This window comes from Ambystoma mexicanum, chromosome 2q (assembly GCF_040938575.1).
Source record: "Ambystoma mexicanum isolate Mex_15411 chromosome 2q, UKY_AmexF1_1, whole genome shotgun sequence".
In the NCBI taxonomy this organism is placed as follows: domain Eukaryota; kingdom Metazoa; phylum Chordata; class Amphibia; order Caudata; family Ambystomatidae; genus Ambystoma; species Ambystoma mexicanum.
The window spans coordinates 246080909-246097611 of NC_090924.1; the positions used below are offsets into that span (position 1 = coordinate 246080909).

Consider the following 16703-nt stretch of genomic DNA (forward strand, 5'->3'; position numbering starts at 1 on the left):
TGCGTTAACAGCAGACAGGTCAGATGGCACCTGTTCTTCGCCGCTTTCGACTTTCAGATTAAACATCGCTCTGGTTCTGAGCATAGTAAGGCAGACGCTTTGTCTCGCTCCCCTGGGGGGGTTTCGTTACCTGTATTTCCTGACACGCTCTTGCCCCGGGGGCATGTTATTTGTACTTGTACTCCTCCTCTACCTCTACTCGAGGAGATCCGCTCTTGGGTAAAAAAACACCCCGATCATTTGTCAGAATGGGATCCCTCCTTTCATAACGGTCTACCGTATGTACAGGACCGTCTAGTCCTCCCTACCACTGACACCAGAAACCTAGCCCTGGAGTGGTCACATGACGCCCCGGTCAATGGTCACCCAGGCCAGGCCCGCACCTTGGATCTCTTAAAACGCTGGTGTTGGTGGCCCTCCATGAGACGGGACGTGGGCTGTTACGTCGCCTCGTGCTCGGTCTGTGCTCAGGGCAAGCATCGTAGGGGTCGTCCGTTGGGACTATTACGCCCATTACCCGTGCCGCCAAAGCCCTGGCACACCCTGAGAATGGACTTCGTGACTGATTTACCCAGGATTCAGGGGTATGACACCGTGTGGGTAGTGGTCGATGTCTTCACCAAAATGGCTCGTTTCGTTCCTTGTCATGGTATCCCTTCTGCCCCTGTCTTGGCCAAACTGTTCTTTGATTCCATATTCTGCCTGTACGGCCTTCCTTCTGTCCTGGTGTCCGATCGTGGTTCTCAGTTTACTTCCCGTTTCTGGCGTGCCCTGACCGCTCTGCTAGGTATCGATGCACGGTTCTCCTCCGCTTACCACCCGGAAACCGATGGTCAGACGGAAAGAACAAACCAGTCCATGGAGCAGTATCTGCTTTGTTTGATGCTGCAGCAACAGACAACCTGGTTACAGAACATCCGTTATGCTGAGTTTGCCTACAACAACGCTACACACTCTTCCACGGGCTTCTCTCCGTTCTATGCCATGTATGGTCAGCATCCCCGATTCCTCCCTGTCCCTGACATTTCACCCTCCGAGAACCCTGCCGCCGCAGCCTGCATTCGAGATATGACGTCCCTCCATGCCCAGGTCCTCGTTCATCTGCAGGAGGCGCAGGCTTCCATGAAGGCCTCCTCGGACGCTAGGCGTACCATGGCACCCTTGTATCCCGTTGGTTCTCGGGTTTGGTTGTCCTCCCGTCATCTCCACTTAAATGGTTGTCGCAAGCTGTTGCCCCGTTTCGTGGGTCCTTATGTCGTTTCCCGGGTCATCAACCCGGTGGCCTATCGCCTGGTTCTCCCTTCCTCTTGGCGGGTTCATCCTGTGTTCCATACCTCCCTCCTCAAGCCCTGTCCCTCCTCAACCCGTCTTCGCCCCTCTCCTGCCCCTGTCTCCCTGGGGGTGCCTGATGTTTTCGAGGTCTCTATCATTCTAGGGTCCCGTTTTCTTAGAGGTCGCCTGCAATACCTGGTCGATTGGTTGGGTTATGGTCCGGAGGAGCGTTCCTGGGTCTCTGCCTCGGATGTCCAGGCCCCCCGGCTGGTTGCTCGGTTTCACCGGGAGCATCCTTCGTGCCCACGGGGTCGTGGGCCTTTGGGGGGGGGCTCTGTCATGTCTTCGGTACGTACCTCCGGCCATGTCCCGTCATCCAGCACTCACTCTCCTCCACCTGTCCCCCAGGGCTCAAACAGGCAACCCGGTGTGGCTCGCGCGCTGGCGAAACAATCGCTGCACGCTATTCAGTCGCGCCTGCGGCCGTTTTTCCATTGGCAGTTGCCATGGAGATTAGGCAGCCGCTCGAGCCCTCGTACCGTGTTGACCCGGTCACGTGACTCGTCCATACGGTCATGTGCCCCGGGTTCACGGTCACGTGACTCCAATCATCGTCACGTGACCAGGAGGTGAACGTATTTAAACCGGGCAGTACCTGTACTCCACGCTTCACAGCTGATTTCCTTGGAAACCCTGACTGGCGGCGAACTTACTCTTATTACTTACCCGGCTTGCTGAAACCTTGCTCTTGTTATTTGGACTTCCTGCGGATCACTTTTGGCTACGGCGACACCGGCTCCTCTGTTCAGCACGGCTCTTGACCTCGGACTGAATCACGGACTCCCTCTGGATCTTGCTCTTGGTTATTCCACGGACGGCTCTTCCTGGCTTCATACCCATCTTTTGCTCAACGGACTTCTCTTGGATCTTCCAGATCCCCTCGCTGCACGGTGGGTCACGCCTCCCAAGTGGTGGTTGTAATCAGACTGTTGGGACCCTTTATTCCGGTACAAAATTCTTCAGGTGGAGACTGACGGATTACATCTGGTCCTATCCGGTCCCTTGCCTGAGTGAGTCCTGGAACCATCCTCCCTTTCAGGTTCAACGTCCTTCCTATCAAGTCCCCGGTAAGACCCTGATTGTTCTCTGTTTGATTACTCGTTGTGCCCTGCTTGCTTGGATTGTAATCATTGCCTTCCCTTACAGCTACCTGGGGGTTCCTGGTACTTCAGTTCCGGCTTTGGATCTTCTCCACCTGTGGCCTCAAGGGTTGCACAGGGAGTGATAAGTGATTCTCCCTGTGCGGCACTTGGGGACGGAGGTCTCCTATATCTTCACGACTCTCAACGCACAACAAAATTGCACCAGACCGAGTTGTGGTAGCGATATTAGCCTTGGTCTGTATCCCAGCGGTATTACCACTGGGATACTGCCCAACTCGTGATGAGGCCCTAAGTCTAGGGAGTTGCCTTTGTTGTACATTGGGGAGAGCACAATTTGCTTAAGGTCCATGGAAGTGGTCAGTGCAAAAAGCATGCTTCGAGTCTGCTTGTCAGCCTGTGACTCAGGGCATTAAAATCACCCAGAAAGACATTATTTCAATGTGCTAATTTGGGAGAGCAGAGTAAGTTGGAGATGTCTGCAATGAAAGAGTCACTCCTGTAAGGTGGTCTGTAGATGAGGTGGAAAGTGATGGATTCCTTGTGTGATAGAGGGAACCGGCAGGCGAGTAATTCAAATGAGCTTATTCTGGGAGAGGGGATGATGGAGCAGGGCCAGTCACTTCTTCGTATGATTACGACTTCGCCTTTTTCCCTTCCTGGCCGGGTGGCATGTTGGATGCAGTAGCCTTTGGATAGGAGGATGTCGAGAACATGTGGGGAGGATGGGGTAAACCATGTTTCAGTGATGAACAAGCTATCAAGGTTGTTGTACGAGATGAGGCCAGTGATCTCTGCAGCATGAGCGACTGCTGGGCAAGCAGTGATCAACATGAGAGGGCGTGTGCATGTGGTCTGTGGGTGTTGGATGGGGGCAAGCTTGCCGGGGCTGCTCAGGGCACTTGGCCATTCGGATCCTAGTGAGAGTGTGGATGGGATGTGGGGGGAGGAGACACATGGTGATGTGTTTTGGTGAGTAGTACTAGTAGCAATTAGTTTGTAGGTGAAATGCAGCATTGCGGGTGAGGCCATTGGCCCTATCAGGCCCGAATAGGCAAAAACAGGTGAGGCCCTATCTTTGCACATCCTTTGCTGAGGACAGTAGCAATGAGAACGCCTAAAACGGACTGATTAAATAGGTGGTGGGCGGAGCAACTGAGTGGCAAGGCCTGGTCACTTGACCAGCAGCCTACTCAATTCTCTTTAACTAGAGCTGGCCTACAGTCCTTAAGTAAAGTCTTGGAAGGAGCGAAAACAGCAGGTAGCCGGCGCACCTGAGTATCAGGATCTGGTCATGTCACCAGCAACCTACTCATATCTGTCTGTCTGGAGATGGCCTACAGTCCTTAAGTAGAGGCTTGGAAGGCACAGACACTGTAGGCGGGCGGTGCAACTCAGTGGCAGGTACTGGTCATATGACCAGCAGCCTACTCAATGCTTTCTGACTGGAGCTGGTCTATAGTCCTTAAGTAGAGGCTTGGAAGGAGTGAATACTGGAGGGGGGTGGAGCAACTGAGTAGCAGGGCATCATAAGCAGAGTGAGCAGAACACAAGAAGAGAAGATCAACTGATGATTGTGATTTGAGCCATCGACGTTCAACCCTTTGTAGAATACATTGGGATGAGCGGTGGGAGGGATTCATCTATGTCTGGGAATGTCTCAAAGAGGGACAAAAGGCTGAAGAAGGGTATAGGGTATCGAGAGCATCCAAGAGAAAGGTGATAAGTATAGATGGCAGAGTCAGGTGAAAGTGACGAGAAAGTGTCAAGAGAAAGAAGAAGTGATGTGAGCAATAAAAGGTACAGGAGAAAAAGAGCACAGATCACAGCACTGAAAAGGTGATGAGCCTTGAAACACCGTTTGCTGTACATGCGCATTATAAATACCTAACAAATAAATAAAAATGATGGGGAAACAGAAGGTGGAGGGGGTAAAGCAAGAGAGAAGGTAAGAAGAAAGAGATCAAAGGAAGGAATGCAACAGCAGTAAGAGAGGAGATGCTTGGAATAGTTGGAAAGATCAGATGAAGATGAGAGCCAGAGAGATGGGAGAGAGGGCTATGGATAGGTAGAAGATGATAGGAGTCAAGTAAGGCAAGGAGTGGGAGATTTCGGTGGGTGGAAGTAAGACACAAATTGAAGTCACCAAGAAGAATAAGAGATGACTGCAATGGAAGAAGAGATGAAAGGAGGGTGTCAAGATCCTCACAAAATGATGTAACAAGTCCAGGAGGTGGTAGAAAAGCAATAGGATGAGGTTTAGAAAAGCAGGCAAAGTGAAATTCAAAGGTAGGGAAGGAAAGCAAGTAGGAGGAAATAGTGGTAGGAGTGAAAAAAGTCAAGGAAAGAATGCCAATGCTCTCACCACATTCAGGCAGGAGACGGGTATGAGAGAAAGGCGAAGAAGGCATACAGTGAACATCTGGGGTTCCAGTATTAAAGAGGGTGAGCAGGTCTCAGTTAGACCAAAAAAGTGAAACTGTTAGCAGAGAAAATTGCCTAAGACTGAATGGGCTTTTGTGCACAGCAAGCAGGTGTTCCACAAGGCAATTTCGATGGAGGGAGAAAGGTTAATAGAAGAGGGAAGGGACAATGTAATTTAGATTATGAAATTGATGGTGAGCAACAAAGGGACGACTACAGAGGCAGAGCGTAATGCAATAAGCCGTTATAGATAGAGAAAAGAGAGAGAGAGTATATCAACAGGTGGAAAACAGGAGGGTGAAGAAGACCGCAAACAATGGCAGCAGCACCATAGATTTAGAAGAAAGCGAGAACTCATTGCGGCATGCAGGGTATGGGGGAATAGAAGGGATCGGAACCCTGCAGTCCAGAGAAGAAGAGAAGTGGTGGCTGAAGGATGCAGAGGATTGTAACATGGTGAGATGGAAATGTAAAGTGTGGCATGGATGTACCGTGGACAGCCACAGACAGCAGGGGAACTTGGCCGGACATGGCCAGGAGATTGCCCCAGATGTGATCTTATGCATTCATGGTTCCAGTGGAGGTGGGGGGGTGCAAGGAACAGGGCGTGGCCACAGGCAGCTCAGTGACCGGAGGAGCTGCCCAGAGCGGGAGATCCGCTGCATGGTCCAATGACACACAGGCAGGCAGTACCCTGCTCCACCAGATGGTAGATTCCTCAAGGGACAGCGTCCCAGCACAGATGATGGTGGAGCCCCAGGAGGGTTGCTCCTAGTCCACACTCGTCGACAGCAGGGGTCTTGCCTGTACTATCCCAGGGCTTTACCCCAGGTGTGATCTTATGCAGTCAGGGTTCCGGGGGGTTGCCAGGGCCAAGGAGCAGGGCGTGAGCGCAGGAGGCTTGGTGGCACTACATATCAACTCATGTGTGTGTGGCAAGGGGGAGTGATGGCTCTGCCATGTACTACATATCATGTGGTTTGGAAGCATAACCTGGCTATATGATGTTTGCTCCTGGCTTGGATGTTTTGCGGGATGGGTTAAACTGTGACCATGATATCGCTACCTTCAATATGATGATACTGGAGACTTTGGCATAGAGCAATTTTCAGTTTATCCGTCTATCCGCATTAAACAGCGCAGCACACTGGTACCTCTGGATGAGCTGAACTTTATACATTTTATAAATAAATACAATCAACCATCTTCGATGGGCACTATGTAGAATCTGGCATTATGATACCTGACTATCTCTGGCAATGTAAAACTAGCATGGCCTTGTTCAAACTAAAATGGCAATTTTAAAACCGGCATGATAATCCTGTGGTGGCAATACAAAAAGTGGCATAACAAGTAGAAGCTGGAATGCCAGTATGTGGTTAACTGGATAAATATGGAAGCTGCCACTACAGTTTTCTGGGGCTGTTATGGCCATAATCTGAAAAAACGCTGCCTGAAACGGATAGAAATTGCCATAAATAGAAACGGGACATTGGTAACAAAATTAGAAATTGGGAAAAACCACTGAGACACAGTTAGATATTGATTAGTGAGCATTTAAACCAAGCAAATTTGATTAGATTTCATCCAGCATGCATTTCAGAACAAAAGACATGGATACTTCTGTGGGCAATGTGAAATTAGCATGACACCATTCTGCGGGCAATGTAGAAATTGACCAATATGTGTTCAACAGGGGCAATAGGAAAATGGCATTGTAGTGCAGTGTTGAAAGTGACAGGCCACTTTTCTGTCAGGAGACTTACGTGACAATGTATCGTTGGGAGCAATACAGTGAATGGCAAGGTCATCTTATAATTATGTATGATATGATATGATATGGCATTTATAGTGCGCCTATACACAAGTGTTTCAAGGCGCGATGAGGCAAGGGAGGGGAAACAGAGGGAAGACAAAGACAATGATCCTACTAGGCCAGGTGACATTGAGATCGCACAAGTCCAGGGGAGGGGGTGAAGGGGAAAAGTGCAGAGGGGAAAGGGCAGGGGATACTGCAGTACATAGGATAACAGTGAGATAAATAAAGGCAATAAATAAAAAAATACATTTCTCGACTCATAGTCGTAAACTGTACAAACTGTTGTTTAGACTGAAAAATTAACTATCTGTGTTTTGCTAAAAAGAATTGTTAATTCAATTTCAATGCAAACAAAATAAGAAAATAAAAAATAAAACAATATAGAAATGGCATGACCATAGTACAGCACATAGGATAACAGTAAGATAAATAAAGGCAAATGAATAAATAAATATAGAACTAGCATGACAATCTGTGTTTAAACAGAGCAAAGTGAATGTAGCTTGGCATTGACCCGGCAGGGTTGTCCAACTCCAGGCCTCGAGGGCCGGATCCAGGTCGGATTTTCAGGACAGTCCTCATTAATATTCATGACATGAATTTGCATACAATGATTCTAAATGTATGCACATGTTTGCTCATGAATATTAATGAGGACTATGTTGAAACCTCATCAAGTTTCTGGCCCTCGAGGCCTGGAGTTGGACAACCCTCAACTGTCAAGCTGTCACACTCAGCTGTGAGATAGAAAATTTGAGAGCAGCATGGCATGCCTAAGCATGAGAATAAGAGAAATCCGACACTCAAAGAGGGCTTCCATACCATCGATATTATGAAACCCCAAATGAAGAAGTTAATACAGAGAACATTGTCATGTGTTCTTATTCAAAGGACTGTGAAAAGTGTGTGGAAATGCATCAGTCGACAGTCAACTGCATGAAGACTTCCAGGCATAATTTGGCACTGCTCAAGATAAGCAATAAAAAGAGGCCTGCTCTGTGAATATTAACCACTTTGGAAATGCTATTTTGAGGACGTTCTCGAGAAAGTCGCGAGTTGCTAAACGTTCACTCTCCCATGAAACAAACCAAGTATTTCAAGTAGACCCTAGACAACTGCGGATGAGAGTACATTTTAATGTAAATACCTGCTCCTGTTTCAGTAGGTATGCATCAATGAAACCAGTAACATTGTTTGCGTCCAACTCTTTTCTGTGCTCTTCGAAGAAGTCCTGCAGGAAAGCAACTTGCTGATTTACATTTCCTTCAACAGTCTTGTGAGCCCCAAACAGGCCAGCCAAGGCTGGATAATAATTGTACAGCTGTTAGAAATAAAAAATGGTTATTGTAAAATGTAATCGATTAACGACCATTCCTACATAATTAATAGAGACAGAGAGATCTTTACTGCAAGGATGATGGCCACTAAGTGGTTGTCACTAATCCTTGGGTGATACATTTGGGACTTTATTTTTAGTCACTTGGTCCTTGTATTAGTCAGAGTTAAAGAGCAGGGCATTACACAAACACATTCTGATCCATGTACTTATCAGATTTCTGTTTTCCTGGTTGTTAATAAGCATGGGTGTGTCTAAAGGTAAGGTATTCATAACCTACTCTAAAATGTTAATAATTGCTCTGAAAAAATTATCCACCTACTTTTTAGGGACCATTCTACACATTTCTGTCCTTCATTTCTTCAATACACAGATTTTTATACAGTAAATTATATCAATTGGTAACCTATGTGAACGAATATTGTAGCATAAAATTAAAAGACCTAGAAAATATGTTTCACCAAAGTAATACATGCCTGGATTTTGCTCCCAAAAGAAAACTTAAATGATCTGAAAAATTAAGCATTGTGTTTTTTCTTTTCCCTCTTCAAACGAAAAAAGCAAAGCAATTGATCATAATTCCACTCAATGCATATTCGTATCTTAAATTGATAAAATGAGCATGAACAAACATAATGAATACATAGGTGTTTCCCAGCATAAGTTCAAATTTACATTTATTTAGTTATTCATAAAGTAGAGACAGCAACAAAATACTTTACAAAACTTAAATATTTACAAATAATGCAATGTAAATGTTGGGAATGAGAGGTGTGAGCAGAGAAGAGGGAACAACGATAGGTGTTTAAGGAGACGGCCTGTCAGAGTGGCATAACTGTAGGATTTGCTGAAAAGGGATAATAAAAAAGTCCAAGAAGATGAATCAGGGGGATTTTGTGGGGATGGGATGAATTAACTCATTGGAGAGGTTAGGCATGCTTGCAGAGTGGAAGTCTGCTTCACTTGGTATTGACATAATTATGCATGTATGCATGCATATCAGTACCTGGCTGGCAAGTAGTAGAGCATTGTGCAAGTGGAAGGTAGAAATGCACATGTGGTAGTGGGGGAAAGCATTAGAATAGAATGTGGTGCCAACGACAGGTTAGAGTTGATTCCCAAAGGAATGCTTTAAAGTATGACACAAAGATTAATGGGCTCAATTACCAGATCAGGATCTCTGTAAATTAGGCGATTCAGCATGGCATCTTTTAATGGGCGCTTTCAGTGATAGTTGGATTTTTTTTTTATTGTGTCATTAGTTTAAAAAACCTTAACACATTTTATATAACAAAAAATAATTTTCACCATAGAAAGTCTTAAACATCAATACAATATAATCACAAGTCCAAAATGCTCACTTCATCTCAATTCATAATATATCAACCTGACAACTGTACCCTGAACATCTTCCTCGCATGATGAAGTAACATCATTTGGTTACGTATATATATTACATGGCCACGTTAGTGGCCATCTAGTTATGGTTAAGTTGCTGTTTCCATAGGAAGAGCACTTTTTGGGCGGCTTATAACTTCGCTCTCCCTGGACGGATCCTCACCAAATTTTTGCAAAAAAAGTAGTTGGGTCACTCTGAATTATTTTGCAAAGTTTGGTGAGGATTCGTCCAGGGGGGGAAAAGTTATAGGGGGGGTCCCAAAACTTTTTTTTCCCATAGACTGAATGGGAAAAAACTTTGCGCACGGCTACAGCCCGAACCGCTGGATGGATTTACACCAGATTTGCAGCAGGAGCGGCGGCCTGGTCCCAAAAGCGTGCTTTTGTAAATTTGGTGTAAATCTGTCCAGTAGTTCTTTTAAAAATGACCAAAATGTAAGGCAAAAAAATTTGTGATATCTGTGTTTGCTTCGCGGACGGACTTCCCTGTTCGCTCCGCGGACAGCACCCCGATTGGCCCATGGCCTTGCGTCATGTCCGCGGACATGCAACGTGTTCGCTGATTGGACGGCGAGGGGCGTGGAGCGCGTCAGATCTTCTGTGGCGCCCGCCATCTTGTATTCGCAGTCGACCGCGTACAGCGCAGTGAAACGTGGATAAAAAATTGTATTTAGTGCCGTGTGTTGGTGTGTAAGAGTGTTTGGGGAGGGTGGGGGAGTACGAGATAGGTTCAATGTTTTGTTTTTTTATGTGCTAGACCTTTTTGTTGCGTTCGATTTGTCGCGGAGAACACGGCTGTTCTGACATTTTGTAAATAAACTAAATGGTGGGGTGTTTAGAGGACAGAGTATGTGTCATTTTTGTTCGCAAGGAAGGTAAAAATGAGCTATGAACACTCGCGGTGTACTTAATTGTTCGTAAATACACAAACTGGGGGTGTCCTCAGGACGCTGTCCGTATTGTAATCTGTCTAGTTGAATGTGTTCTAAGAACACTCGCAGTGTCCCGAAATGGTTGTAATTACACAAAATGGGGGTGTTCTGAGAACGTTGTTTGTATTGTTCATTGTCAGGGTGAAAGTATTTTAAGAGCACTCCTTTTGTTCGCTAATAGTACAATTTCCTAGGGGCGTCAACCGACTTTTTGTCCACTAAAGAAACGATAAATCCGGCTGGTGTGCGCCGACATTATGTGATAATCCTATGACTGGCGCTATTGACCTGGCTGACTTGCTTTTGCGACACTAAATCATATCTCCCGCCCCTAAGCCTGATATTATCAAAGCATTCATATTCCCCGCCTTTCTCCGTGACGTTACAGGGTGCGTAATGGAACGCGCCCAGTCGTCTCCAGTACTACACGACTTTACACAGAACCCGGAAGACAACACACATTATGTCACAACACAGCGCGCCACAATTCGGAATATGAAACTGTGGTTTAAAAGCAAAGAGCAAGATTGTAAATGTTGTAAAGTACATTTATTTGACATCAAATGTTTAGAGAATATTCAGCAATTTGCATTGGTCTTTGTTGTCGATCCGCAAAAGTTCATGTTGAGACACGCGATGTTCCTTTGCGGTACAGAGAGTGTTAGATCAGCTTACAACTCAGTGTGCCACAATTCGGAATATGAAACTGTGGTTTAAAAGTAAACAGCAGGATTGTACATTTGGTAAAGTACATTTATTTCACATGAAATGTTTAGTGAATATTCAGCGATTTGCTATTGTCTCTGCTGTCGATCAGCAAAAGTTTATTTGGAGTTACACGTTGTTCCTTTGTGGTAGATAGGCTGTTGGTTTATGATAAAAGCAGTAAATGGTCGCTCTGATAATAGGAAGGTTGCTCCAACAACGAGCCATTAGACCACCCTATTGGTTGGTATGTTGTTTGTAGCCGCTAGTACTGCGTAAGGGCATATTGGTCCTTGGCGATTGTCCCATAAAATGGTGAGGGTCATGAAGTTGCATATTTGGACTTGCACCTGGCAGTTGAAGACCCCATCCACTGGAGTCTGTAAATCGTGACATAGACAAAATGGGGCCACATACCTGTTTTAAAAAACATAAATTAGTCTCACCAGCCGATCTTCATTAAAAATCATCATTTTATTTATTAGGGCGTGAAACTATTTGCTATCGAAGATAGTGCAACAGAGTATGTTAATAATAAAATAATAATATTTTCCCATTCATATAGCGCTAAGAACCGTGAGGTATGTAAGCAGTGCTTATTATTAACCACGGTGTGTGGTGCTCATTTATCGACCACGGAAGGATAAAAGGCTGAGTTTGGCCTTGCCGGGATTCAAACTTGCGTTAGAAAGCTGTGCACGGATGTCAAAGCGAGCGCTGTACTCGCTGTGCCACTTGACAGGCTAGAGTGAAGTGGCACAGCGAGTAGAGCATTTGACCGCCTATAGACTGGTTAAATTATTTCTATTAACCCACCCAGTGTCGTATGCCTTTTTCAGAGCCCTCTAAACGACAGGGGATCAATTCGGCGGTGATAGTGCGCGGTAGAAAACATTATGCCACTTCCAACGAACAAGTTCAACTTGAGCGGTCTTTAATGCTACGCTATTGTAATTATATTTGGTATAAAGTAATCTAAAGGGTTACTTACAGTACAATTGCAATTTCCATTGTCTACGAGTGGTGCAGTCCCAAAATATGACTCCGCGTGTGCCAACGATCTTTCGTATAGTGATATAATATATAAAAGTGGTTTCGTTTCAGAAATTTCATCTTTATCTTACGTTTTAGCAACACTCCTTCAAGAGAAGTCTTTCATCACAATCTCTGTCTGTCAAGGTCAAAACACAATACAACCTTATAGTCCGCTTCGTGAGCCTCTCCGGGGCCCGAGAAAAAAATGGAAGCAGCTGACCTTCACTGTGAACGAGCATAAATTCTTACTTTGCTACATTCTGTGTAAAGCCATCTGTAGAAGTTGTGGAAGCAGCTGACCTTCACTGTGAACGAGCATAAATTCTTACTTTGCAACATTCTGTGTAAAGCCATCTGTAGAAGTTGGTTTTTGCACGCCATGTTTGTATATTGTTTGCGTGATATTAAAAAAACGTTGTTAAAGGGACGTTATGGTTAAGTTGCGCTACTAAAAACCTATGAAATTCAGTGAAAAAACTTTGTTAAAGGGACGTTATGGCTCAAAGTAAAACCGAAAAACTCCTGAAATTCGCCAGTTATGGTAACATAAGCAACCATAACTCGCGCCACCGTGCACTGCTAACACTAACACCCAGGACATCAAAGATGACACCACAAATGTCATTGATGACATCACTGATGACATCACATGGCTGGTTCTCCCTTTTTATCCTTTACTGACATATCAAAGCCACATAGTTTTCTTCAGTAACAGTCAGGAAGTAAAAATTGAAAAGGTACTATATTTGTAGACTTAGGGTCCTGTCACATCATATGAAACATATACATAGCGGAAGATACAGGCTTGAAAGAGAGCAATCCTTTCTGTGCATGAAGATAATCATTATGGTTATCAGCACTTTCTCATAGTTTTATTTTTATTACTCTACCTTCCCTCTATATGCTCATATTTGTATACATTATACTCACTCTCCATAGAGTGAATGGGAAAAAATTTTTGCTCGCGCATACAGCCCAAACCGCTGGACGGATTTCCACCAAATTTGGACCAGGAGCAGCGGCTTGGTCCCGAAAGCGTGCTTTTGCAAATTTGGTGAAAATCCGTCGAGTAGTTTTTTTTAAAATGACCAAAAAGTAGGTAAAAAAAAATGTGTGATATCTGAGTTCGGTTTGCGGATACACTTCCCTGTTCGCTCCGCGGAAAGTGTCCTGATTGGCCAATCGTCTTGCGTGATGTTCACGGACATGCAAAGTGTTCGCTGATTGGACGGCGTGGAGCGTGAAGCGCGTCACATTTTTCGGTAGCGCCCGCCATCTTGGATTCGCGGACGTCCCCGGACAGCGCGGTGAAACTTTGTTCAAAATGTGTATTTTGTAGAGTGTGTTGGTGTGTAGGAGTGTTTGGGGAGGGTGGGAGTGTATGAGATAGGATGAAAGTTGTGTTTTTTATGTGTTAGACATTCTTTTTGTGTTCGATTTGTTTGCGGCCATCACGGGTGTTCTGAAATGTTCTAAATAAACTGACTAGGGGGTGTTCTAAGGAGTCAATATGTGTCCGTTTTGTTCGCAAGCAAAGTGAAACTGTTCTAAGAACACTCGCGGTGTCCGGGGAGTGTTCGTAGGTGGTGTCCTGAGGACGCTGTCCGTATTGTTCTCTGTCAAGTTGAATGTGTTCTAAGAGCACGCGCGGTGTCCTGAAATGTTCGCAAATAAACAAAATGGGGGTGTTCTGAAGACGTTTTTGAGAACACTCCCGGTGTCCTGAAATGTTTGTAGGGGTTGTTCTGAGGACGCTGTCCGTATTGTTATCTGTCAAGTTGAATGTGTTCTAAGAACACTCGCGGTGTCCTGAAATGTTCGCAAATAAACAAAATGGGGGTGTTCTGAAGACGCTTCTAAGAACACTCGCGGTGTCCGGGGAGTGTTCGTAGGGGGTGTCCTGAGGACGCTGTCCGTATTGTTCTCTGTCAAGTTGAATGTGTCCTAAGAACACTCGCGGTGTCCTGAAATGTTCGCAAATAAACAAAATGGGGGTGTTCTGAAGACGCGTCTAAGAACACTCGCGGTGTCCGGGGAGTGTTCGTAGGGGGTGTCCTGAGGACGCTGTCCGTATTGTTCTCTGTCAAGTTGAATGTGTCCTAAGAACACTCGCGGTGTCCTGAAATGTTCGCAAATAAAGAAAATGGGGGTGTTCTGAAGATGCTTCTAAGAGCACTCGTGGTGTCCGGGGAGTGTTCGTAGGGGGTGTCCTGAGGACGCTGTCCGTATTGTTCTCTGTCAAGTTGAATGTGTCCTAAGAACACTCGCGGTGTACTGAAATGTTCGCAAATAAACAAGATGGTGGTGTTCTGAAGAGGCTTCTAAGAACACTCCCGCTGTCCGGGGAGTGTTTGTAGGGGGTGTCCTGAGGACGCTGTCCGTATTGTTCTTTGTCAAGTTGAATGTGTCCTAAGAACACTCGCGGTGTCCTGAAATGTTCGCAAATAAACAAGATGGTGGTGTTCTGAAGACGCTTCTAAGAACACTCCCGGTGTCCTGGAATGTTCGTAGGGGGTGTCCTTAGGACCCTGTCCGTATTGGCGTTGTTAAGTTGAAAGTGTTGTAAGAACTATCGCGTTGTTCTGAAATGTTCGTAGGGGGTGTCCTGAAAACGGTGTCCGTATTGTTCGCTGGCAAGTTCAAAGTGTTCTAAGAACACTCACATTGTTCGCGGACATTAAAAGTTTCCAATAGATCATAGTTGAAATGTTTGACTCTATGGATGTGATATGCTGCGGTGGTTGTTGCCAGGGCATAGAGTCTTGGGTGCATGGCCATTTGGCCATGCACCCAACATTGTATGCCCTGGCAACAACCACCGCAGCATATCACATTCATATTTGCTTATAACCTTGGGTGAAAAACAAATGGATAAGGAACAAAGGTATTAGATACTATGGATGTGATATGCTGCTATGGTTGTCCTTATTATTGTATACTTACTGTTTGGTCTAGTAATGGGAGTCCATGTTTTTCTTCTTCATTTCTGTGATAAAAGAAAATAGCATGTATACATTGTATAAGCAATATACTTTTATTTTTTTTTTACCCTCATATTTAGTAGAGTACAAATCAGAGTACTGTGCAATTTGCTCAGTTTCTGTATTTGTTGCTAAAATCATAGGGTCTGTGGGAGAAAAAAAAATCCATGTTAAAAAAAAAACCTTTTTCTGTTATGCTACAGTTTATTTGTTTGTTTGGTTTCAGTGTTCACTTGTTGTTTCTGGCTAATGCTTTATACTTTGCTTTGTTGTATTTTTTTGGAGCAGTAACAGATTCTTCATTTGTTTTGATATTATAAAATTTTGGAGCAGTTAGATACCAATTGGCGTATTCTAACTGTCTATTTTTTTAATATATTTTAGTGGTTTTGATTTATCTATTTGGATATTGTTAAATTTTCGGACAGTTAGATATCAATTGGCGTATTCTAACTGTGTATTTTTTGGCCTAATTTAGTGGTATTCATTTATCTGATTAGTTGTTGTAGAATCTTTGAGCAGTTAGATAGCTTTTGGAGTATTCTAACACTTTATATTTTTGTAACACAAATTTACTTAAAGGTTTAAATACAGTTTATTTATCAAATTTTAGTTTTAAGAACATCAAATAAGCGTTTGTGAGATTTGCTGGTAATCTCTGCTTTAGAGCAATGGTACTATCATTACATTCAAACCATCCACATTTCTTTTTTATATATGCAGTGTAGTGCCCTTAATTGGTTGTGGCTCCTGCGTGGTAGATTATACCTATTGTTGTGAAGGTTTTCTTACCAAGTGATATTTGACCATGTGTGAATCCAGTCAGCTTGCAGTTGTTTTTGGTACCATCTGCATTGTAATGTAGAAGCATTAGTATTACGTATTTACTATGTGTTTGTATTACTAACGTGGAGCGATTATCTGAATTGCAGGTAGAGCATAATCTACCATGGTTTGCATTTTGTACAAGTTGCTGAAATGGAATGGATTCAGTATTTGGTACTTTATATATATGAAGCGTTCATTGGGGATTTCTTCTTGTGTCACATTGTTGCAGAGAGTGCATGTATGTTTCCACATGTATGAAATCTGAAAGATTTCATTTATAGGTATGTTTTTGTTTTCCAGTACTTGTAGTAAGTACATTAGAAATTCTTGAGGATCTTCCTCTGAGTTTATAGTGAATTTCACCATTCCAGCACAGTAGTCCAATTGTTGTCTTATTCCAAAAACACTATATTTGTTGTCAGGATTGTTTGCTGCATTTCTGTGAAGAACTAACATTTGCAAACACAATGGGTCTGTACTGTGTGAGTAAATGTTGTCAACAATTGGTGGTAATTGAAATAGAATATTCATTGCTACATTTGCATAGCAACTTACACCAACTATATTTGAGAATTTAAATGGTCCAGGTAGTTCTGTATCTAACTGCTTTTTTTGGAGTTTGTCTTCCTTCTTTAAAGAAGTACCTGGTTTACTTTCTCTAATTGATTCTTTTTTGTTTGTGGTACTTGATGAAGTATTAGTTTCTTTTACTCTCTTTGGAGGATTTGCAGTGACGTCCTGTTGCATTTCTGTTTGATTTAGTTTTCTTTTACAACGTTTTAGTTTTTGTGGAACAGAATATGTGTTTAGATG

At 44.1% G+C, this 16703-nt stretch overlaps 1 protein-coding gene across 1 annotated transcript in view; it reads right to left on the reverse strand.

Annotated features, from left to right (window-relative positions):
- CYP2W1 (cytochrome P450 family 2 subfamily W member 1) overlaps positions 1 to 16703 on the reverse strand; it is a 173249-nt gene that overhangs the window by 66109 nt on the left and 90437 nt on the right. The window contains exon 5 of the mRNA XM_069646468.1: positions 7823 to 7996. Within this exon, the coding sequence (XP_069502569.1) occupies positions 7823 to 7996 (174 nt within the window). The remainder of the gene's footprint in view (positions 1 to 7822; positions 7997 to 16703) is intronic.